The 25,376-nt window shown below is 38.6% G+C and overlaps 1 protein-coding gene across 2 annotated transcripts in view; it reads left to right on the plus strand.

The window, feature by feature from the left end:
- Positions 1-6,622: 6,622 nt before the first annotated feature.
- PRTFDC1 (phosphoribosyl transferase domain containing 1) overlaps positions 6,623-25,376 on the plus strand; it is a 47,225-nt gene continuing 28,471 nt past the window's right edge. Inside the window, exons 1-3 of one of the 2 annotated variants that reach the window (XM_030482077.1) lie at positions 6,623-6,702; positions 11,038-11,144; positions 13,455-13,638. In XM_030482077.1, coding sequence (XP_030337937.1) covers positions 6,643-6,702; positions 11,038-11,144; positions 13,455-13,638 — 351 coding nt within the window. In that variant the 5' untranslated portion in view covers positions 6,623-6,642. Of the gene's footprint in view, positions 6,751-11,037; positions 11,145-13,454; positions 13,639-25,376 lie in introns of both variants that reach the window. The other variant, XM_030482067.1, reaches the window with a different exon arrangement.

The raw sequence follows: 25,376 nt of genomic DNA on the forward strand, positions 1-25,376 counted from the left end.
GGTTTTTTTCATTCTGCCTCAATCTTGCTCCAGCTCCTTTCTGTTATGCAATGTTATGTAAATAAAATGTGAGTAAATTCAGGGTTTTCATCCTCCAGGCTAAGCAGTGGCATCGTGATAGGAATCCAAGGTGAGCTGAGTTTCTTGTGTTTTTCTCTTCACTGTTTAAAGGGTGCTGAAGGTAAATGTGACTTTCATTTCACCAAGTTACAAAAAACATACTTTTTTTTTTTTTCCAAACTGTACTTCCAACAAATGGTTGTAGATGAGCAGGCATAGCCAAACAGTAGACTGCATTCATGTCAGCCAGTCTTCTTGATGCTACCATGAGGATGAACTTCTGTTCAGCCACAGTACCAGCCTGTGTTCTTAATGCATTATTTCATGCCTGCCTCCACATCGACTTCACAGCACATAGAAATTCACACAAGCATGCAAACACTGGAGTAACTTTGTCTTCAAAACCTTCCTCAAATATTCTTTGCAGTGGTGCCCACCAAAAATTTAACAACAGCCAAGCTGCTGCTGAGCTGAGATTAGGTCTTATCTCGCTGACCTGTGCAGTTTCCTTGAACTCCCCTGGCACTGTAGGCAGCCGTTTCTTGTCTTAGGCTTAGATTGTAAGTTATCTGTCATGGGGATCATTTTTTCTCTCTTTGCTTAGTGTCTGAAACAATAACATTTTTGTCTGTAAGTAGAGCTCCTACATGCTTACAATAATAATAATAATAATAAATATGATCATCTGGGGATGAATTAAGACCATGCAATAGAGGGAACAGATTCAAGTTGTTTACCAAAAGGATGTTTTCCAAGAACCACATCTCATTTGTTTCAGCAACTGGAAAGTAGGAGTTGAAGGAAGAGAAATGAGATTTAAAGCACTTAACTTATTCCCTGGAGCAGTATGATTTATTCATGTTTTTGTCATAGAATGTTTTTGAAATGCAACAGTAAATGACTTATACCTGTGTTTTTCACTGGTAGGCATTGATACTGCATTTCTCATGTCTGGGGTTCATGACTTCTGCAATTTGGGCCCATATGTTTTAAATATAGGATTTGTGTGCCTAAAGTTCGAAGCTATGCTTTGAACCAGGACAATGCTGTATAATAGTTTGAAAGCTATTGTCTCAAACTGGTCACTCAAAATTAATGAAATTAGTGATTAATTTCCTCTTGCTAGGTGAGAGCTCCCATATGGAAAATTCAGATGATTCAATACTCTAGTTCCCAGAGCTGGGAATTACTTTCCCAGAGTAAAGACAGACAAGCAGAACTGTCCTCATATTGTTCCAATGGCCATATTAAAGCTGAAGAAGCAGTGTAACAATTCTCTCTTCAGAGGAAAAAAAATCAACAATATGCAACATGTGGCCCCAAGCACTGTACAATGAAGAAACAATCACATTTTGCTGTTTGCTTAGGAGGAATGGTCTGTCTTTTACACAACAATACAATTAGCAAATGGTCTGAATCCAGGATTCCGGCACCCCGTAGGGAGTGGGTCATTCTGTACAGCAGCAGAGCTCAGGGATTGGCCGGCCATGAACATTTCACCTGCCTACACTACAGGAGAACTTGCTGGACCAGATTCTGATTTCCAGCACACTTCTTTCCCTGCACTGTTTATTCTAGGCAAACCGTGAAGTATACAAAATTACATCAAAGACAACTGGGCCATTTGGAAAAAAAAGTCCTGAGGCTGTTACTTGTTTACTTGTTCAAAACACTCAGAATTCTTTTGTTTTGCAGATTTTTCCAAATTTGCTGGAGTTAATTAGAAAACAAAACTAAAAAAAAAAGGGGATGCAGCCAAGTGGACAATCTCCTTTAAAAATAAAACAAATTCTAACAGTTAAATTCATCACACTGGGTGTACAATTCCCTGGCTAGTTTTCATGGCTGTATGTGAAGAATTTGTCATAGAATATGATGTGAGCAGCGTTTCTTTAAAATAATGCTTTACCAATCAAACATCAATACGTCTCAATAGCTGGCTAGGGGAAATATTTACATAGTGTTATGAAAGAAATAAAGTTTATTCTAGTATTAAAGGACACGAGGAAATTTTTGTTTGCATTTATGTCAGCTATAAAGAGCTCTATATTAATAACATGAACCTGAAAAGCAGGAAGAGAATCTTCAGGAGCCAGGAAATTGCAAAGCGAAGCTCTTGCTGCTCTAGTCTGGCACAGTGAGATTAATAACAAACAAAAATGTAGTTTTGTATTAAAGATGATTATCATAGACCAAATAAGTCAAAGCCTGGATTTCTGTCAAGCAGTGCCTAACAAGGATTTAAAGGTCATAAGAATTTAAAAACCAAACTAACATCTTGAATGGCATTTTTCAGCCATTTTCTTGATATTGAAGTTACCATAGTTAATTTTCAAAGCCTGAGTCAGTCTCATAAGCTCAGAACAGGTTAACTGTGGTAGCTAAATGCTCTGAGCTTCCCTTGTGGATCTTAGATGCTGGAATTGCTTTAAGGCTGAACTTTCCAATTCCTCAAGGTGCTAGTTCTGCTGAAATTGAAGGCAGACAGAACCTAGATTCCAGCCTGCAGTGCCACTCCATCACCTGCTGAATGTAGTACAGTAGTCACAAAGGGGAAGTACAGCACCTATACTCCTGCACATGGTAGGACGCTACCTAGGCCTGCGTAATTGGACAGCTTTCTGTAAGGTGTCCCTAGGTTCTTGCATGTAGGGCAATGATCTGAAATACTGCTTTGTGTTCTCCCAGATGTCTGTAATGCTGTCTGGCAAATATGTTCTGCTGCACTCAGGGTCTTCAGCAGCCACCCTTTGGGCTGCGTAACTGCCTCAGGTAATACAAAAGAACTCAAAATTCTGGAATATATTCAAAGTGGATATGAAAGCAATTTAAAATTGGTTTCAACATGCCCTAAAGTACTGTATATGCTAGACTTTTGGTTTTAATATTCTCTTCAGTGATTATTTTACCCAAAAATGTCTTTCTCTGCAACAACTGGGGGGAGATTGCTTACCTTGTAACCATTGAGAAATGCAGGTTGATAAGGTTGTTTACAGTTCTGCTGTTCACATAACAGCTGCAAGCAACAGGCAGAACCAGAATAAGAGCTCTTACTTCATCCCCTAATTGGCAAGCTTCTATCTAGGTAAGCCATACCTCTTGAAATATTCTGGATTTTCGTGACTTTCTTGTCTATTTTTGACGTTTACATATGAAACTGAGTTGTCAAGTGTTTGTTATGACTTCTTGGAAGGAGAATACATAATGGAGTTGCAAAAGTGAACAGGTAACTCCATGATAATGTTTGTCTTGGGCTGCTTTCTTGATATATCCCTGCCCCCAACTTTCTATTTTCAATATTTCTTTACATTAGAGTTGTGAAAAGGTAAATACTACAAGTCTTGCTTTTATCAGTGACAGGGTAAGCGAGGAAAAGATGTGTGACTGAAATTGTAAAGTTCATTCTGTAAAGGCCCAAGACACAATAATCACAAGGGATTTGCATATAAGTCTAAATTCTGCTTTATTTCTCTGTGTGTCGCCTCTTCCATCTGCTCCTTTATGTCTTTTGGCTATGTGTCCAGACCTACGCAGACCTACTTGTTAGTATGATCTACCCTATTTTCTTTGTTCTTTCCCCCTTTGATCATTTTCCATGGTTGTATATATAAAAGTGTTTATTCTTTTCCTTCTATTTTTAGTTTATAAACAAACAGCTAAACAAAGATAATAGAAATGCTCTTCAGAGTGCTTACAGTCTTTCTCACAGTTAAGGCCCCAATTTCAAGTTTTAAATAATTGTATTTTGGCCCTAATAAAAAAAGGTTTTGAAAATCCACTGTAAATTCATTCATTCTACGCCAGTTCATGTTGAAAAAATCAATGTAAATAATTAGCAAAATCCTTGGCAGCTTCATTTCCATCATGCACAAAGAACCCCATGAATTCTGGTTTCTATTAATTCTCTTGGTTTACAGAATCAGGAGTTTGTCAAATTTGCAACAAAACTAAAAAAAAAAAAAAAAAAAATTATTACATTTTATGCCATTGAGAAAATCTTACATAGAGAAGAGCAACTCTGTGGACCAGTGGCTGCTGATAGCAGCGCTACCCTTCAAATGTACCCCAGCTAAATTTATCTAGTTTTTAATTTCCATACTCATATTTATTGTTATTAGCAAGACAGGACACTTCATTATACTTAAGTGAGCCCTGTAAAACTGTTGGAAGAGAAGAATACCAAAAGGAAGACTTGACAAAATGCAGTCATCCAACCTGGATGGGAAGAACAAACATTTCCTGCTTAATTTTTCAGCACAATGCCAGAGGAATTTATTTCATGTTAATATTTTTCAAATTGTTAAGCTTCTGTCTGTGGTGTAGCTACAACAATCTCCTGTATTGCAGTGGGCTGCTAAAGATTGTGGTTAAAAAAGACAGAAGACACTAATAGTAACCCAACTAGTCGCAAAGTCAGAAGAAACCAGTACTCATACAGCAGCGGCAAAATTGATCTGAGTTTCTAGCTGTAACCCAAATAGCTTCAAACTATAGAGAGCACAGTTCTGTTTATGCAACAGCAGTTTTATCTGTAACGTGGTGGTGACTGGGCCAGAATGCATTACCTCTAGAGTAAATGTGGGTTTTAGGAGAGGGTTTTGCCCACCTCTGAGCAAGAAAAATCTTCAAATCTTGAAAAGTGGTTGTGGGTACAAATCAGTAGCATTTAATCACAAAGTTTAGATGAAACATTAGACTTTCTTTCTCAACAGTTATATGAAATGTTCACATGCAATTGAAAGGAGAATGTCTTTAGGGATTTTGCCCATTATGAAAATCTCTTATATATTTTACAAAAATATTTTTATTTATGTAGGTTTGTGCAAGTCTGTATATGCTATTTATCAAATTCACTACTTTTTATTAAGTTTATTTTAAAGCACTGTGAAGAGGATCTGATTTTTTTCTCGGTATAACTCAGTCTTCATATAGAGGCAGCACTTCTGAGGCTGCCATTCTGGGGTCAGCCGGGTGTCACTTTGTAAATGTGGTCTTCTGTTCTTTCAGACATGTTGTCAATTGTAGCAGTAGTTCTTCTAAAAATAGTTCCTTAATCCACCAAAAAGCAAACAAATCTGGCTTCATATAGGAAACAAAGCATTTATCCCAAGATAATTTTTAACTGCTTTAATATTTAGACAGATCTTAATTGGTGATTCATTTGTAGAAGCTTTCTTAACACCAGATTCCTAAGCTATTAATTGTCTATTAGTTCTAATGCAAGTGCACTAACAGGATGCAACTAAAAGCCTGCCCATATTGGACAATAAACTCCTGGTGTAGACACACCCATAGTGCCCTCTGCATTCATCTGTTATGACTTGTGACCTACCTGTCTCAATGACTGTATTCTAGAAAAGTAGTGTACCAACTTGAAATGTCTGCTTACTTGGTCGGTAACAGCCCCTCAGGTATCACTAAGCATATTTTCATTATGCCCAAGTCTCCCCTAAAAGCAACTTCTTCTTCCTTTAATAATTTCTAGCACAGGAATGGCAGAATTTTACCAGTCGTATATTTAACAGATAAATACCAGAAATCATAACCAACTTTCACTTTTAAGAAAGTGAAAAGCTGTAATTTTCCCTGCAGTGGACTGAGAGGCTGTTAGCATTTTGCCCAAAAGCTGGGGTACAAAAAGGATAGAGCAAGTCTAAATTTGAACTTCTCATATGGGAATGTAAAGGTAGACTATGATCAGAACAACCCAAGAGAAGAAACAAAGTCCTTCTCATCTGCGAGGCTGTTAAAGCAAAATATTAATAATAATGTTAACAGAACTGGAAGGGGGGTGGCAGAAGGCTGTGTAGTTCCTGATCTGTTTTCCTTCTACTGGACAGGCAGCATGAGCAGCATGGCAATGGGCTGAAGGCTCTGGGAAGGCATAGGTTGCTCCAGCATGTGCACAAGGCTGGAGAAGAAGGAGCACCTGCTCATAAATCAGCAAGGATGAAAGCAAGATTCATGAATTATTGGAAGTTTGCTTTCCGGCATCCTTTTTTCTCTCTAGAGTATAAGCAAAAACCTGTTAAAATGTCAGTTTAAATCACACCAGCTTAATCTTACCCACTAATTTACTTAGCCCAGGCCCCTTATCTAGCTACCCAAACCCCTCCACCACCCTGCCAGTCTGTCACTTGTGCTGGCTGCTCCAAGGCGGTAGCTGCTTCCACCTCGTACCCACCTCACCAAGGCTACCCGTGCCCTGTGCAGTGCTTTCTCAACACCCAGCACTTGACTTCACGTACAGCTCAGCTTAAGCGTTACAGCCCATATTTCCTCTCCTCTTTCGAGATCTTAACCAATCCAGTTTATCGTGTCACTGCCTAAGACAAGCTGCTGAGCGCCTGCCTGGAGAGCCCCGGCCGCCGGCGGGCACACCGCAGGCTCCGCTCCCCAGGGAGGCGGGCGGCCCGGCCGCAAACACAGGGCTGCAGCCCCCCCGCCCGGAGCCAGCCCCACCGGGTACCCACAGCCCGGCGGGTGGCCGGCTCCCCGCCACCGCCGTGCGCCGCGGCCCGGCCCCAGCCCCTCTCCCCGCCGGCCCCGCCCCGCCGCAGCCCCTCGGCAAGGCGCAGGAAGATGGCCGGGGAAGGCGGGAGCGGCGCGGCGGCGCGGAGCGGCGGAGGCCGCGGCGTTGTGGTAAATGCAAAGCGTCGCCCGGCCCGCCCCGGCCGCTCGTCCTCTGCGGTGCGAGATCCCCTCCCCGACTACCCCCCCCTCTCCGCTTCCCCGCCGCTCCTTCCCGCCCTCCGCCGCCATGCGCTGCCGGAGACCCCGCGCCGCCCGCCCGTCACCGCCGTACCCCACGGCTGTCGCTGCCCCGGCGCTTTGTGCTTGACCCTCCGCGCCTGCCCGGACCTTCCCTTCCCTTCCCTGCCGGGCCCCGGCCCTGCACCGCTCCCTGCCTTGTCCTTCTGCTTGGCCCCCACCCCGAGACCGCCGCCAGCCCCCGCCTGTCCCCTCACGGAGCCTGCTCCGGGCTCCGCCGCCGGCACTCGGGCCGCGACCCCTCACTGTGTGTTGCCTCACGGCGCAGCCCGCTGTCCCCAGCCCTGCGGGGCTGCCGGAGGGGACGGTGCCCGGCCCCGCTGGGCTCCCCGGGCTGGCCGGCTCCCCAGGCTTCACCGGGCTCCTGGTTCCCACCCTGAAAACACAGTCCTGAGTTACCCCGGACGGCGGCGGCGGTGGCTGTGCGCTTCACCAGGTTGCTTGAGTAATTGAGGTCAGGATGCCCAGGGATGGCGCCTCTAAGCCAAAAACGCTTAGAGGCCTTCGAGGACCCGTGAGCGCTGTAAAAGCACGCTGTCAGGCTGGCCCTTGTCCTTCTGTGGTGGGAAGAAGCCCGAACTTTGGCAGTGCACTTTGAGTACCAGTGGGGCTGAATAAATTGTGCAAAAATTGTGTAGTGATAGGACAAGGGGGAATGGTTTTAAATTGAAATAGGCTATCTTTAGGTTAGATACATGGAAGAAATTCTTTGATATGAGAGTGGTGAGACACTGGCACAGGTTGCCCAGAGAAACTGTGGCTGCCCCATCCCGGGCAGTGTTCAAGGCCAGCTTGGATGGGGCTTGGAGCAACCTGGTCTAGTGGAAGGTTTCCCTGCCCGTGGCAGGGTGTTGGAACTAGATGATATTTAAGGTCCCTTCCAACCCAAACCACTCTGATTCTGTGATTCTATGAAAAGAATAAATATGCTCCTTATTCTGGGGGACAAACCAGATTCCCGGGTGAAGCAAACACCATCACTGCCACCACCTTAGGAATGTGCATATTTTATTGTGGCATTGGGATTTTAACCAAGTTGCAGAACCTCTACCCAGATCGGGGAGCAGAGCTGAGGGCTCTGTGTAGGCAGCATTACATCCTGTCCATGTCTGCCTTCTCTCCAACCCCTGCCAAAGAAACCTATTGCTGTGTGTTGGAGCTCTGAAACCACCATGCATCAACCACCTCTCCTGGCACCTGTGTAATGAATGACATTTTTTTTTAAGTGGGTGTCTTTGTTTAGCACCAAAGCAACATGAGGATATTGCAAAGGAGGAGGTGAATGCTCATAACCATGTTCTGCTGTACTGATTTCTTCTGCTTACTATACACAAGTGTGTGCATGTGCTCCTCAACCGCCCCCCAACCCAACCAAAAGTAAGACCAGTGCAGCATGATTTAAGATTACAAAGCTAGACTTTGCTTGATGCTTGCTCCCTTGTTTTATACCAAAGGAGAATCCAGATCATTGTTGCTTTGAAGTGAGTACTGTGCTGAGACCTCACAACAAAACTAGCAATGTTCTTCCAAAGGTGTTGAATGTTTCCAGCCTCTCTCTTAATACCTCAATGGAGCGCTTTTGGGTATTGCCATGTATTTGTATACCTTTTTGTCTACATTCACATCAACTTCTTAAAGACCTGCTGAAGAATTTCTGCTGGGCTGCTTGAGCATGCCAGGCCTGAACTTTAAAAACAGGCCTGTCTTTCGCTGTAGGACTTTTTTTACACATCTATGTACCAATATATTCAGTATATATATTTATTTATCCAGTTGAATACTGTCTTTATATTGAGACAATCACAAATATTTCCTTCAGATTTTCAAGTGCTAAAGCTAGAAGTAAATAGAAATTGAATTTAAAATTTAATTTGAGGTGGCTATTTTTTGATGCTTAGGTATTAAACTGAGGATAATCTCTTTTTTTTTTTAAATTCATAAGCAGAATACTCATAAAAATTTATAGTTACTTGAAAATTGTCCTATTGCATAACACTGTGAATAGCTTTAGGGTAAATGACAACTTCTTAATGTTGGGAAGTGCCTGTTTAAAAGAAAGAAGAATATGAAATAGGCTTATCATATTAGAAAGATAATTAATTAGACAGTACATGTGTATTTAATCTTATTGGTCAAATGCCAATGAGCACTTGTAACTGAGAACTTCTGTATTATTGCAAAGAGATGCAGTTTATGTTCTTTTATTCAAAGCAACCAGGAGGATAGATAGGATAATCAAAATTTCATCTTGATTCTGTTTCATAAAGGACTTACTGTAACCTAAGTGAAAGCTGTTGGTTTGGATGAATTCTGAAGAAATCTCCATCCATTTAGTTTAATCTTCGGCATCACATGTTTAGTAATGTGGAATTTGACCAGGATGCGTCAGTAAGCAATACTGACAAGGGTTCTTAGTGGGTGTTTACAGTACCTAGGCAATTTAAAGCACTATCTGAAATTGTTTCTTTTTGTGTTAAGATACTTTTGAACAAAACTCTGCCAGACAGCTCATTGCTACAAAATGTTTAAAAAGTTTCAGTCACCCCTATTTACTGAAAATGGAGATGGGAAAATAGGCTTCCCAGGCCTTGTGCAGCAGGGTTTCTGGAACAAGATTTACCTCTAATTAAAAACCTCGCCAAGGAGGATATTTATAATCTCATGTTTCTATGGAAATGAGGAACATAACTAAGTAACTTTTTTCTTTTGTCTAGTTTCAAGGCTTGTGTAAGTCCAGTGATCTCTGAATCGTGCTCTTTATGGGGAAGTGTTCAGTGGTAGTTACCAACAAAAACCTCTTTTTTTGATAAAGATGCAGTTGGGCAGAGTTAAGAAAATACAGCAGCTGAGGCATCTGTAGGTGTCAGTGAATATGCAAAAAAAAACCCAACCAAATGAAAATCCATGAGACAGAACAGTGTTTCAGTACAGCATGAGGCAGGGCTATGCCGAAGTTCACGAAGACTAGATGTGGAGGAACACCTCAACATCAAATATCTTGTGTTAGCTTTGAGGTTTTTTGAGACATGATTTATTGCTCTAGCACATGAAATTTCAAGCAGAGATTAGTTTCAGTGATAGGCCTCTAAAGGTTATATTTAGCAGACATGCCATTGAGATGTACACTTTACAAAGGCAAGTTTATCACCATTTATCCTTCTACTCAAGGTTCACGTGGGCAAGCTATAGAAAGAGGAAAGAATATGTAACTTGAGGAACATGATTGTAAAGAAAACCTATTAGGTGTTGCTTTCTATCCTGAACCAATATTGATGAAAAGCTTTGTAAAGATTCCAAGATACCTTGTGAGCCTGCAGGTCTCATCTTTCATAAGGAATTCTGGAAATTGTTGATTTGCGGTTTGTTTAGTTCTCGTTCTGATGAGTTTGCATCTTTGTAGCTTTCTGAAGCCTTTACCTGTTGGCTTATTTTTGACCTACTTAATCTCTACTGCCACTGTATGCTCTGGGATCTCCTCGTTGTATCCTAATGCTTATGGAACTAACATACATTAAATCTGTGAAATATTTTTTCTGTAAATGTATGGATTTATAGAGTAGCTGACCATAAGTTGAGAGGTAAACATTTGTAATCACTTATCATTGATGACTTATCTAAATTAAGAACCTGATCTTTGGCAAGAAGTACAATCTTCCACTGATTTGTACAGGTATCGTCCATGAACCACATAATTCATTCTCCCTGTCCTACATGCTATTTCATCTGTAGAATATTTATTTATTTATGTGTGACTTTAAAGTACCTCTAAACCAGAAATGTTCAATTTGAATGTAGGATTTTATGACTTTTAATCCCACTGTCTGAATTTCCTATTGGAGAACCCCTTCTTACTGGTAATCTTACATTTGCCTGTTGAATTCGAAATTAATAAGAAACTTAGTCTTGCCGCTAGTTTAGTGCTGAATACTTATTCTGTCTAGTTGTTTGTAATTTCAGGTGAAATTTCCCACATTCTGTGGGAAAAAACCTGTAGCATTTGAATTCTGAGGTATACTGAGAAGCAAAATAATTAATAGGAGAAGTGAAACGGCAAATTATAAGTGGAAGAGAGTATGTCATATGATTAATTCAGCCAATAGACTGCACTAAAACAGCCAAAAGAGTGTACTAGAACACTGATTTTATACCAGTTACATATTGTAAAACACCATGAAATATTCTTAAGAGAACTATTTGATATTTTAGATTTCAGACAATTGGCCTGGATACAGTCTGGATTTGTTCACATATCCTCAGCACTACTATGGAGACCTGGAATATGTGCTCATACCACATGGCATTATTGTCGACAGGTATGTGTTGTTTAAATGTTACTAAATAAATTCTTTGGTCAGTAGTATTACTCTTTTTTATAAAGCCTGTCATCCACAGACACTGTATATATAATATTTGTCTTAAAATAATATGTTAGCAATTATAAAAATATTTAATTTGAAAGATAAAATGCTTTAAGATTCGGAAATACTAGGCTTGTAATTTATTGCTTTTGCAACTCCCTGTCTAATTTCTTTCACTGAATTTCTGATTTGGGCATTGAATGAGACGGGTGCCACATAAAGGGAAGTGATCATATAGCGAAATTGGCATTGGAATGTAAATTACAAGAGAGCTGAACTCAAGGTGAAAGAGCAAGTGCAAAGCTTTGTATATAGTCATACTCAAAAGTCTCACTTGCACTCCAACAATCCTGTGTTTTTAATATGAAAAGGAGAAAACCCAACATTCAGTTCTGTACAACTTTGGCAACTCCCTAGTACAAGTCATTAATGCCGATTAACCTAATGGTTCCCGACTGCACTATTGACTTCTGCCATTCAGCACAACCAAAAAGTGTGTCAGGGACTGTTTGAGTCCAGGTGCTAGGTCTGGAAGGTAGTAGCGGGAAAGCCTGATCATCCCTCATTCCTTGCCTTGTAGTAGTTCCCGTGTGATCTCCTCGTAGGCATCTGGTGGTGCTTTGGTATTCGTGCAAGTCCAGCTCAGTGTTCATGCTCACTAACAGTTTATGTGCTGTTAAAAATCTTATGAAAAAGTTGCAAACTGGAAATGGTAATTTTCAACAGTGTATTTACTGGGAATATCTAAATGGAATTTCATGGGACGTTTTCAGCCTGCAGCTTTCTGTCTACCACATTTAAACAGCCAGTTGCGAGTACTGCATTCGTTGGAACTCCTTGAGAGAAGATTGTAGACATTCATCATAAGGAAGAGTTATGACTCCTTTATTTGTTTTTAAAACACAAGCTTTCTTTCATTGCCTTTTCAGTTACCATTGTGTTGAATTTTTCATCTCTTTTCGTTAGAGTCAACTGACTTTTAGTTCTTCCTTTTAAAATAAATATGTTACAACTTCAGTTCTCATAGAATTCAATATAAATCTGTTTGAAGTAAGCAACTCTCCAGTGGTATTTTTATACTCCAGCAGAATGAATACCATTGTTTTTTCTTACTCCAGCAGAAAAGACTGATACTGTTCTAATGGAAAAGGATGAAGAACTGAGTATATTGTGATCATGCAAAGTTTTCACATAGGAAGAAGGTTCAGCACTTGAGAAAATTCTCTAGATTGGTAGCGACTGAAATAAGTTAAAGAAATGGTATTTTTTTTATTTAGGAATTGAAATCAGTACATTTTTGTCTATGCTGGACTTCATACTCTTTTAGAATATAAAATGGTCTTTGGAAGACTTTGAAATTTCAACTCATCAGACAATCTGAGGAAGAATATATATATAAAAAAATCGCCAGAGAAATGTTTCTTTTTTATGGGAGGTTTTCCCCGTTATTTTCAAACTTGATAAAAGATGGTAAAAGACTGTTTTACTAATCTTCAGTAAAGTAAGTGAAAGTCATTTACTAATCTTCATTCTTACACGAATAAAAGGAATTATGTATATGAGGTCAAACAAGATGATCTAATGATACCTTCTATTTTTTAAATCTAAAAAATGCGAATTACTGATATATGGAATTTACTTGAGCCTTACAAGTACCAAGATGTGAAAATGAAGCGACAGCTTTTGTTCATAACTAGTATATTCAATTTAGAGTTTATTCTTCTCTGGTAAATGGACACATGTAGATTTTACTGAAGCTCTATGTGTTTATGTAGTGGCAAGTGGCTGGAGGAAAAATAAAAACAAAAAATGGAATCATGAAAGATGTGAGATATTACAGAATGTGTATCTTTTGGGTTCAGTCATCTGCCATGATGTGTTTGCAGTGCAGAATTGTCAAAGTGAAGACAGATATGGGAACCCTGCAATTCTGGGTTCATTGGGGCATAGCCTTGATTATTCTCGTGTGTCTGACCTTGAACAAGTCACTTAAGCTCTTTGCACTCTTCTTTTTTGCTGTATGAAATAGTGATAATGTACACTTTTAATAAAAGTTAAGGTTAACCAGTTTGACTCACATGCTTTGCATCTTGCATCCATCACTCTCTGCCTACTGTGAACTTGATCCAAACCCAGCCAAGACTCTTAAACATACTGTCAGTCAAGCCACATACTTAGTGTTTCTTTGTAACCACATGGAAAACATACCATAAGCTTAGAGAATCTGGATCTAATGTTATTTTATCCTTAATTTTTTTGCCCCAGGACAGAACGATTGGCCAAAGATATTATGCAAGACATTGGAGACAATGATATTGTGGTTCTCTGTGTCCTCAAAGGTGGCTACAAGTTCTGTGCTGACCTTGTGGAGCACATTAAAAATCTCAGCAGAAATTCAGAAAGGTTCATCTCCATGAAAGTCGATTTTGTTAGACTGAAAAGTTACCACGTAAGTCAACACTCATTTACGTAGTTTTATGTAGATTCTGGTCATATGTTCGTAATAAGTAGTGGACTTTTGTAAATGGAAAACCTATTTTTTCCCCCCAGATTATAAGAAAAACAGTGTGAAAAATATTTTTGTTTGAAAAACCTGTGAGGTTTTCTTTCAAAATATTTGTCATGTCCCTTATGCTTTATGGAAGGTATGAATGAGGATATGAAGCATCCTCAAGCTGTATTTTTTTATATAGTCTGTCTTCACTTTCAGACAGAAAATTATTCAGATTTCCATCATGTAAAATGTCGGCGTGTTGTTTGTTCTCAAAATTCTCAACAGTTCTGTCAAGTTAATTTCATGTTACTTCATTTTCCACCCTCACCCCCACATAGTTTGGCATATCTGCAAGATAATAAATCTATGTCTTATTCTAAATGTTTAATGCTAACTAAATGAAATGCTTTCATCTTCATAACATGCAGTTTATATAGTAGCAAAATATACCACCAGATGATGATAGTGTTTTATAAGAAAATGAAATAAGCCATTGAACCAAATCCAGTGTTGAAGTAAGGATCGAGACTTCCTGTTATCTTCAGAGGAAATTATGCAATAATGATTCATTTGTTTCAGTGAGGCAATGATAGTGCAATGACTGGCCTTTTTTAGAATGCATGATTACAATTTCTATTCGCATAAGCTCTACATTTGTATTGTACCTTGTAGCGTACACTGCATAGTGAGGGAGCATTTCTAGAAGTTGTCCTAGAAATGTCTGAGGAAGTACACTAAACAAATGGGGTGATAATACAGTTTCTCTCTGAGCATAAATGCAACTTGCTGAGTCTAATAGTTCCCACAATAACTCTATGTCCTTTTCACAGGCAGAGTTTGGTTGGTTGGTTGGTTGGTTGGTTGGTTGGCATTTTGCTCTGACCCCAGTGACCATAAACTTTTCCTAACTTTCGCAAATCCAGTCTGATTTTTTTCTATCATGGAAGAGACGTGGATAAGAACCTTTTGTAGCCATTTGGTTAGGACCTCGTACTGGGACCTCTCTTTCAAGAATTAGTCAGGTCTATGAAGGTCATATGCAATACTAATACTGTACAATTTCTAGCTATTTAGCAGCATGACATAACTAATAAATGAAATATAATGTTTGTCTCACATAAAAGCACATGGAAATTATACTTTTGGGGTTTTTTAAGTTTGTGTAGCAATGACAGCATTTCAGTAATACTGCTTGGTGAATATTAGAATTACTTAAACTGTTTTTTATATTGTATTTGGCATATACGTAATGCATGCGCTTTTCCTATTGTGTTACCTCATATCCAGCATGAAGGTACCCTGGTTATAAAATCTCTTTCCTTGGTGACAAGTCAACTCTTATTATCCATACTAACCCATAACCAGTGAGTGGTAGGAGATGTATACCATAAAAGTTTGGAAATCTTCATATCATTGCTTAGGAAATAAAATAAAAGCATGTTATATCAAGCTGAATCTGCAATACAAATTTTGTTATGCAAGGATATAATTATCAAGGCTAAGTCCTAGATGATCTTAGCTTTTAGTGGCTATGCATATTATGGATCTTAGCCTGATGCCTTAGTAGAACCTTCCCTAGAACTAGTGCTTGCATCTAGTTTTTAGAAAATAAATACTTTTTTTTCTTATAAGTGCTTCCAAACAAGTCTCATATATTTAGAGCCTGAAGCTGTGCTTGGATGTAGTGCATGGAACAGTGCTTGATATCTGCGTGGTCTTGAGAAGCTGAATGACACAGCAGTCAGTGTAAATTTGAAATGACATTGATATTGGTAAATTCATTCTATGAGATATGCATAAATGTAATGCTGACTAAAGTACCAGTACCACTGCTTGCCATCCTTTGTATTTTCAGTTATTGTTGTGTCCTGTCCAATTGCAGGTTTTAGAGAAAGTACCCTTGTCAACGTAGCCGTGGTCAGAACACTTGAGGAACTTGCTATTGTAGTTTGAGTGACTCTATCCCAGCCTTATATGAGACTCCCTAATCCCCCATGTCACTTTATTCTGTAATAACATACCTCTCACAATGTTTTATACTTTAATTAGAGGCAAATAACTACCATTTTAGAGGTAATACTCTACATGGAGTCTTGGACCATCACCAGTTCCACTCCTTTGCTTCTCTTTGCCTCTTCTGTTCCACTTCCTATTAAAACTTATTACTGCTCTCTCCTTTTATCCATTTTTAATTTCATAGACACTGTTCTTCTCATATTATTTATCCTGCTTACTTTTACTAACTGTTCTCTGTTTCTCTCCTAAAGGGAGTCCTGCTGCTCTCAATATACTTCCTTCAGATATGTCTCCCTTCCCCCCTCCAGCTGTTTAAATCCAACAACTAATTTCAGCTCAAACTCATGGGACTTTTGAATTGTTTCATTCCAACTTCAATACTGGAAGGTCAGTTGATTTTTACAGGTTGTAATTGAAAGTGGGATTTCTTGGTTTAATTGTGTAGCAAAAATGGGTGGTAATTGTGACCCAAAGTCAGATCTTGGCATCAGTGGAAGTATATCTTAACTGCACAGTATCAGTGGAAAATGTTGTACTTTGATGTCTGGCATACAGACGTGATTACAGAAAAGGAGATGGCAAATCTGAGCTTTACATGCCTCTTGGTTTTTCAAACCTGTCATCATATTCCAGAATTTAGACAAATAATTAGTATATTAAGATCTGTTAAGTAGCTGAAAGTTAGGCATGTAAGTTGTTTTTTAGACTTCTGCATACAAATTAATTGATTTAAAAAAAAAAAGCATAATACATTCAGATTCTCTGGATATTAATGAGGTAAATGGCTGCTGTACTTCTGTAGTCAGGACGGTTTTATCTGGGTTGCAAAGTTTGACATACATGCCTAAGCCTGGTCACACTTTCCTGTGTTTTACAAGTGGTGTCTTGTTTCATTATCTCAAATTGGCATGCCAGATTATTGAATGTAGTATATATACAGGTAATGTGGGAGAACACCATTAGGTTATTAGTTTCAGAGGAAAGAAAGTGGAATCCAACTTAGGAAACCACAGCCTAAAAATAATGTGGTTGTACTGAATGTAATGTTTATATTCTACTATAATGTTTATATTCTAGAGATATCAGTATTAGTTCTTAGACCTTCAACAGAATTTCTCCAGCTGCAGCTGGAGGTGCAGCCTTGTCTGAGAGCACATTTTTATTTCCTCTAGAAATTGAAGTGTATTTTTCCATTTCTTTAGTTTGTTTTTTCTTTTTTTTTTTTTTTTTTTCACTAGAATGCTAAAATGATGCGGTAGAGAAGGTTAAGAAGTTTACACATGTGAACAGAACTTACAGGCTCAGGTGTAGATCGATGAGAAAAAATTAGGTGTGCTTAATTGTAAACAAAGTTTATATCAGTAAATCGAGAAAAAGTCAAAGAAACACATGATAACATTTTGTAACTCAGATTTTTAAGGCTTCTTAATCAGTAAGAATGGTAATAAAAATAATCGTGAAATGGAAAAGAATCATGACTGGAAGATAGGTGGATAGTTTTTCTTCACAAAATATGATTTTTGGAGAATGCTGTTTCTTGTAGGCTTACAGGTGATACAATACATTTGTTCTCATTTTAATTTTATGTATTTACGTGATTTTAAAATAAGGAGAGTGTTTAGGTGGGGATTTGATTAGAGGCTGTATGGTGACTTTACAGGCTTCTAGCACAGCAGGCAAATTAAAGCACCATGGATAGAGTTAGAATATATGATTTCAGAAATAAACATATGGAAGTATCATGTAGACTTAAGGGTAAGAGTCAGGAAGTAGATGAAGACAAAAATAAAATCTAATGATGGAAATTTGAATGAGAAGCAGCAACTCTGAGTTTTAAGAGGCAGAGAACAGAAAACATACAGTTTTTTGAACGAACTCAAGAGTAGTGAGGCTCAAGTATAGTGTAGTAGTGAGTAATAAGTATAGTGAGTAGACAAGGAAGTACTAGAGTAGTCCTCACATGAAATATGATGCAGATGTGGAAAGCTGTATGTCAGGTTTTAGTGGAAGACAATGTATTCTGGAAACACTAACATAAGAACTGATAGAATTTGTCAGCTTCTTACATATGAAGTTCTAAGACATTAGATTTTAATATAACCTAAGTTAGCAGCAGTGGAACTGACTGAAGAGAGTTTTCAGTTTAAAACTGGATGAATAAAATTGAATATATTCAATTTTCACCATACCAATTTTTTTCCTGAGTGATTGCTCCTCCGTCAGAGCTCTGGTGTTGAAAAGAGTTGAGAGTTTCAGATTGATAGAAGAATTCAAAATGATTTTCAGAAACATGGTAGGTTGAATGCAAGGATGAAAAGTAGTAGAGGAAGAAGTTAGGCTTGGGAATGTCATATAAAGAGAATATGACACCAGCAGGAGAGGTAAAAAACATGGATCCAGAAATTCTTTAGTATGTTTGTGATATTGATAACTTTAGCAGATTAAAGAACTAGTTAGGAAGAATCCAGAAGGAAGTATAACAAAGAAAGCAGGAAGGTATTTTACTAGGGTGTTTACAAATTAGGGGATAGGACTAGATGAGAAAGAATGCTTGAGGATAAACCTCAAAGAGTGAACAAAGGAATACAAGGACATCGATATCATGAAGAGGAGGGATGAATGTGATGTTTTAGTAAAAAAAGCAGCATGAGAACCATAGCTGAAGAGTGTTCACAAACAGTAATTAGAGTTTCTCTTTGTTCAGTTTTGAAGAGACAATCTAAGACAGGCTCATAAAGATAAAGGTTGAAGTAGAGATTAACACAGAAGAGCATGTTCTGGCTCATCAAGTCTAATCCCCTACTAATAGATGCAACAGTATCACCTAATCCTGTTGCATGGGTATGACAAATGTGATCTTTAAACCAGAGCTCAATTTTGAAATTGAATTGGAAAAATTAAGTAGAGGAAGTATGGAGAGTATTGGAAAAGTAGAGGAAGTATGCAGAGTCTATAGACTTTTTTGACAAGTGCTCAGCAACCTGTCAGTAGAAGAGAAAGTAAATGCATGTGAATTAAGACTTCTTTAGTGGACAGATAATGGAAGCTAAAAATTGAAAGACTCATGCTAAAAGTCATTGAAACTGGTGGTAGGGGTTGGGGGAGGAAAGGAAAGCACACCTCAGTGCGCTTTCTACATGCATTGCTAACTGTTCTTGTGAAACATTTAGTATTCCCACATCATTTTCCATAGATGTCTATTTGATTTTCTTAATTACAATGTTTTACAGAGAAAGTACATTAGTGAACCTAATGTTTTGGGGAAAGGCAAGTGAATCTTGGTGACATAGCTTTTTTTTTTTCCCACTGAAAACCATGGAGAGCTAAACTAGGAGTGAGATTGGTACTTTTCCTCCAGACTTTTGTGATTTCTTTGGTTATTCCTGTGCGGACTAAAGTGACAAGACCAGTCATCTCTGTTATTTTGAAATAATGCTGTTATAATAAACTCTGTTATTCTTAATAACTTTGAGATCCTACCTGGAGTACTGCATCCAGCTCTGGAGTCCTCAGCATAGGAAAGACACAGACCTGTTGGAGCGGGTCCAGAGGAGGGCCACAAAAATGATCAGAGGGCTGGAATACCTCTCCTGTGAGGAAAGCCTGAGACAGTTGGGGTTGTTCAACCTAGAGAAGATAAGGCTCCAGGGAGATCTTATTGTGGCCTTTCTATACTTAAAGGGCTTATAAAATGGGGACAGACTTTTTAGCAGACCCTGTTGTGATCAGAAAAGGAGTAATGGTTTTAAACTAAAAGAAAGGAGATTTGGCTAGACATAAGGAAGAAATTTTTTACAATGTAGATGGTGAAATGCTGGAAGAGGTTACCCAGAGAGGTGGTAGATGCCTCATCCCTGAAAACATTCAAGGTCAGGTTGGAAGGGGCTCTGAGCAACCTGGTCTAGTTCTGCTCAATGCAGGGGGTGGTTGGACTAGGTGACCTTTAAAGGTCCCTTCCAAGCCAAATTATTCTATGATTCTATGAAACTGTGCAATGCACTTGTGAAAGAGGATAGCAGATGAATTGCTGATAATAAGATTATCTCATAGTTGTTAATGCTATCTTGAGCACAAATTATTACAGAATATTGGTCTGTTTTCCATGTAGTCTCTGAATTATGGATTCTAGAAGTATGTTTTTAATTTTCTGATGTCAAGAAGGTATTGTTGAAAATCATCCTGAAAAATATGAATTAACTTCAAAGGAATGTTGATTGCTAGTAACTTGGAGGAAACTTCTGGAGTCAATTGGGTCAGTTGGGTCAATTAATATAATTCTTTAAAATTAATACATTATTTATGGTTTTCAGAACATAACTAATAAAAAAAGTGACCTCTGAATTGTAATCCATGCGCAATGGTTGCATTGAAGTCTGTTCACAAGCAAATCCATTGATATGAGCTCTTTCCTCTTCAGCCTCCAGTTGTTTGAAATATATTTACAACTGTTAGTTATTAATCTTGGCATAAACAGGACCATTAGTGCTACAAAATTCTGAAAACAAGCAACAAAACAAGCATTGTTTAGTAGAAATCTGAATGGTTTTGCTATATGAAGCCATCTCAGTAAACAGTTTTGCTGATTCTTTCTACTGTAGGAGTAAGGAAACAGAGGAATTTTATGAGTAAATTGAAAGCCAGTTGGTAAATTTAGTAAAATAATTTATTTTTCTGCCATGAAGCTTTATTTCTCATACACCATTACCGAATACTTACTTACATCTTAAAAAAATCACAACAGCGTGGGGCATCAGACTGTAATCAGAGTAGAGAACAGTGTAAAATGTACATTCCTGCTTTGCATAATAATCTGGGGTTTTTTCAGTAGAAGTTTCCTCTAAGGAACTTGTTTTTTTAATGTCAGTGTGAACTTTACATCTGAAAACATTATGTTGTAACCCTGACCCCAAAATGATTTTATTCATTTAACAACACAAAAGAAACAACTGTGTTGCTTGCATTTAATGATTCATATCTCTATCCAGACTCTACAGCAGTGTCACAATGATTGTTTATCTCCATGCCTGAGTGTCTTGAAAACACAACTTATGATCTCCTAAGAAAAATGCATGTCCTAAGATGAAAGAGAATCCACATTTGCTTTTGTACTTAACAGGTTTACTCTTGGGCAGGTTGTGAGGTCCCTTTCTTTTGCTTCATGTATACAGTGTAGCTGATGACCATGTCACCTCTTCTTGATGCTGAGTAGCCGTGAAAGAACTACAAATTGGAACCTATCTGGTAGAATGAATTCCTATAAACTTTAAGGCCACATTCTGCAATAATTTCACAGGATTGAACTCCAAATTATCTGTGAATTATCGATTTGGCACACAAATAAGTATCTTTGGTGTAGGCAAAATACAGCTTGTTTATTCAATTTAGAGAGAGGTTGTGTTTGTACTGGGTGGATAAAATGGCATTTGTATCCTGATGTAGTAGTATCTTTTTGAGTGAAAGCTCTGTGAAATGCTCATACCTGCTAAAATAAGTAAAAGGTCCTTTACTGTTGCAAGCGAAAGATACAAGTCATAAGCAGGCACTGGTGCTATCTCTGTATCTCTGATGCTTCAGTTGTTTACTGAAACTTAATAAGGCCTGAGATGGTTAAGAAGGTGAGGAACAGTGGAGCAGATCATATTTTGTGTGGATAGAATGTTTGGAGATACTACAAATCACAGTCCTCCTAACTGTGTGCTAATGTTCATTTTCCAAGTGTTAAGACTTCAGAATATTTTTCATGAAAGAAACTAAAACCACTTCTACATACAGCAGTGTCTTACTGCAAAATGTCAGCCTTAGAGACACTAAAGCTTTTCAGAGAAATAGCTGAAAATGTGCTAGTAGAGGAAGTCGTCCCAAAAGCTTATTCTTGCAACTAGCTGGTGACTTTTTTAAAGACATTTACAAAAATGTAATGAGAAGAATGTCAGTCTCATTGGTTAATTTGTGGCTGGTGTTTTTAAATTAACAGCACCATTCAGGCAACTTTAGAATAAACTCTCCTGCAAGATTAATCTGTACATCAAGTACAGATAGTGTAGGATTGCATCTGCACTGGCTGGAACAATGACCGTCTCCAGTTCATTGCTCAGCAACTGCAGTGCCCTCCGGCCAGTCACACAGGCCAGGTCAGCTGCTTCTGAGCATTTCCTAACCTGTCTAAACCCAGATGAGACCAGTTAGGAGATATTTTCTATTTCAACAACTCCAGCTTGCTGGATTCATTTTTACTGACCCAGATGCACACATGCATCTCAGCCTGCCAGTAGCCTCTGCCAGAGGGAGACTTAAAAGCAGCTGGGGACAGCTTGTGGGCAGTAACTTCTTCAGTCAGCACAGCTCTTGCTGGAAAAAGAAGTCTGGCCATAGTCAAGGGATCCTCGATACAAAGTGTGCAAGCCTCAGGCTCCCCACTTCTTTACCTGAGAGATGCTCCTCAGAGATATCAGAGGGAGCATGGATATTTCAAACCCTTATTATTTTTGTGAACTAACCTACTTTTCATAATGTTCTAAGGCAAACTGAAGAAGGCTGTACTATATGTAATAAAATGTGACCTTAAAATTGTGTCGTGAAACTTCTCAGGTCTTGAGACAGATGCTTTCCTTTCTAGGCATCTACAGCTTCCATTTGATGTGATGGCAGAATTATGAGATACCAGAGCTTAAATTCATCACTTACTCAAGGCTGTCTTGAGTGTAAGAAGGTGTTTCTAATTTGAGTTACTTTAATTAAAACATATTTTCCTGTTGGACACTGCTTAGGGGCTTGCAGTGTTACTAATAATACAAGTAGGCGTTAATCTCTGGGCATAGTTCAGGAAAGGTCATAATAAACCAATCATACAGTCAGTTTATCAAGTTTATCTGTAATGTAAAACTTACTCATAGAAGGATGATCTCTGTAGCTGTATGCATCAGATAACACACCTACACACCACTTAAATATGTTAGCACCATCTGAATTCTTAGTGATTTTTTGTAAGTATGAGTAAGTGTTTCAGTGACTCACATAAAAAAGATTTGGGGGAACCAAACAGCTCAGCCAGGGGAGAACTGAGTAGGAAGCAGCCTGATTGCCATGGGGACAGAACGAGAACAGATGTGGCAGTGAAGGCAGAGTGGTACTGAGCTGTGCAACAGCTCGCCAGCAGTATCAAAATATTGGTGTAAGGCATTTATGGGGCATATTAAAACAAGTAATTACTTGCCTTGCGAAGATACTTTTCATTTTATCTGTTGTTCCCTGCTTTTTATCAGTATTACCTTCCTTTATACTGATTTATGATTTTTAGCTGTGGAATTCTCTAACCAAAACCATTTTATAGTTTTCCTGTATTGTGGGTTGATACTCTGTTATTCTGGACTTCAGATCTAATGCAAACTCCACAAGAGGTATTTTCTAATCTTTCTGGATAGATTTGTCTCCCCAAGGGTCACATTTTTCTAACAGGCTGTAATGTTTTCTTTTGAAAAATGTTTTCCAATTTGAAATAAATGTTTCAGATTACAGCAGAGGGTACAGCTACTATGGGTAAATGGAGTTTTAGATCTGAAGTTAATTTTTCTTAAGTTTTTTTTGTGGTTTGGGTTTGGGGTTGTTTTTTTTTGGTGGGCTTAAATCTTTGTCATTTTTAAGCAATCCAGGTTTCTGGAACATCTTAGCATTTGAGACCATGGATGTTTTTAAAATTGGTCAGTTTTAGAACAGATTCAAAGTATCAAGCGACTTCATTAAAAGCCTTCAAGAGGTCATCTCTTCAAAGAGTTAGATTCTAAAGTTCCCCTGGATCCAATATTTGTTGTAGAGCAGTGGCTTGTTACAAAGCCTAAAAAGTGGAAGTTTAGTCTTAGTATTTTGTTTTATATTCCACCAAAAATACAGCAAGCTACTACTAAATTATGACATTTGCAGCAACACTGTATGTCATCATTAGAAGAGACTGTAGTCTGTGTTTTCAGTCTGCTTCCCAGATTTTTAAAGTGACAAGGAGATAGGCTCTTAGCTGTCAGAAAGGCCCAGAACATAATGGTTATTAATCCTGTTGTACAAATAAGATCTGACGAGTTTGAAAGTACCATGACATGTTTATGCATTGGAAAAAATATCACCTTGATTACTTATTTGGGTGCTAATAATACCATTTTGTCTGTGTTTTTTTATATTAAGATCTGAAATGGTGCAAAATTAATTAAAATAAGCTGGAGGGTTCTAATTTTCCCAAGGAATTCTATGACTCTCTTTTACTGGCATCTCTTAACTGCTGTTTCTTAAAACAGATCATAGCATGTGCAATGTTCATGCAGTGCCACACCCCAGGGGTGCTGTAAGGCATAAACCCAAAAGGTTACTTTAAAGGAATACAGCAGTAACAAGAAGTACTGTATTATTGCAGGGCTTATCTGTGTGACGAATACAAAATTATTTTCCCTCCTCATTTGCTAGACAGAAGTTAGAATATTTAAATAGAGAAGAATAAAATAACCTTGCAAGAAAACTCACAAAGGATATGCGTGTTGTCAAAAGTTTCCAGGTTGTCATTAGCCAAGGGACTAATCATAGTAGTATGAAAGAGAGCACTACTGACCTGTGAGTCAGTGATACACTAGACTCCAGATCGCTGGAAGGGACTAAGCATTTGAGGTTTTTATCAGTCTCATCTTTTGTGAATTTGCTTACACCTATCTATCTGTTTTCTCTGCCTGTGGCTATTTGACAAATTTGAAGATTCTTTTCCTACCTTCCTTTTATCGCCAGATCCTGGGAACTGCTGATAGTGAGGGTCAGAAGGTTAGTACTTTGTGCTTAGTCTAGAGAAAGCTGTTTTCTCTTGTGCTTGCAGAACCCCTCAAGGGACAGGGTTTTTGGTATGGAGCTACAGATTTCACTGTATGATATTTCACAATGTGCATTTACTTTTGTTCCTTACTTTACAATACAATTAAAAAAATGGGGTAGGATGGTACATACAGATCTAGAAGTGTTCCAGCTAACATGCTGAGACCCTCTGTCAATGCTGGAAAACACAACTTCTAGTTCCGCTGCTGTAATGTTCATGCATTTAATTCTAAGCAGTAATTGAGTAAAAAAGACAGATACTCCAGTTAATGTGGGCTTGAACCCAGACTAACTTTTTCCTAGCTGAGTCCAGGATAATTGGGCACAGCGTGCTTGATGTCCTTCATGATTTTTGCATTACCATAGCATAGTAGCAGAAGGAAGATTTTCCCTACACTCTTTAGCTTATGGTGGTCTTCTGAGAACCGAAGAAGAAACGAAACCCAAGTCTCCTATTCCAAGAGCGTGGGCTTGTATTACATTATTACCACAAAAGGTGGACACTCTTAGTAATGCCTCCTGGCAGTCCAGAATGAGTACCTGAGTAGGATTATGGCAGTTGTGGAGAGTACACTTCCGAAACTGTTATTTTGCCCGTAAGTTTTAACTTTTATTTGCCTCCCACTTCTGGAGACAAAGTATGTGGTCAGAACCTCACCTCACACAACTGAACAGCCCTAGAAAATTGTTAGTACCTTTTCTCATCCTGGAACATATGCAGGTCTTATTTCTATGTTTTAAATATTATTTTACAGAACAAAAAGAAGTCAGAGTACAAGGAAACCTCAGACTACACTGTGGAAACTAACCCGAGTTTTGAGGATATATTTTGTTTA

This window comes from Strigops habroptila, chromosome 1, assembly GCF_004027225.2.
Source record: "Strigops habroptila isolate Jane chromosome 1, bStrHab1.2.pri, whole genome shotgun sequence".
Taxonomy (NCBI): Eukaryota; Metazoa; Chordata; class Aves; order Psittaciformes; family Psittacidae; genus Strigops; species Strigops habroptila.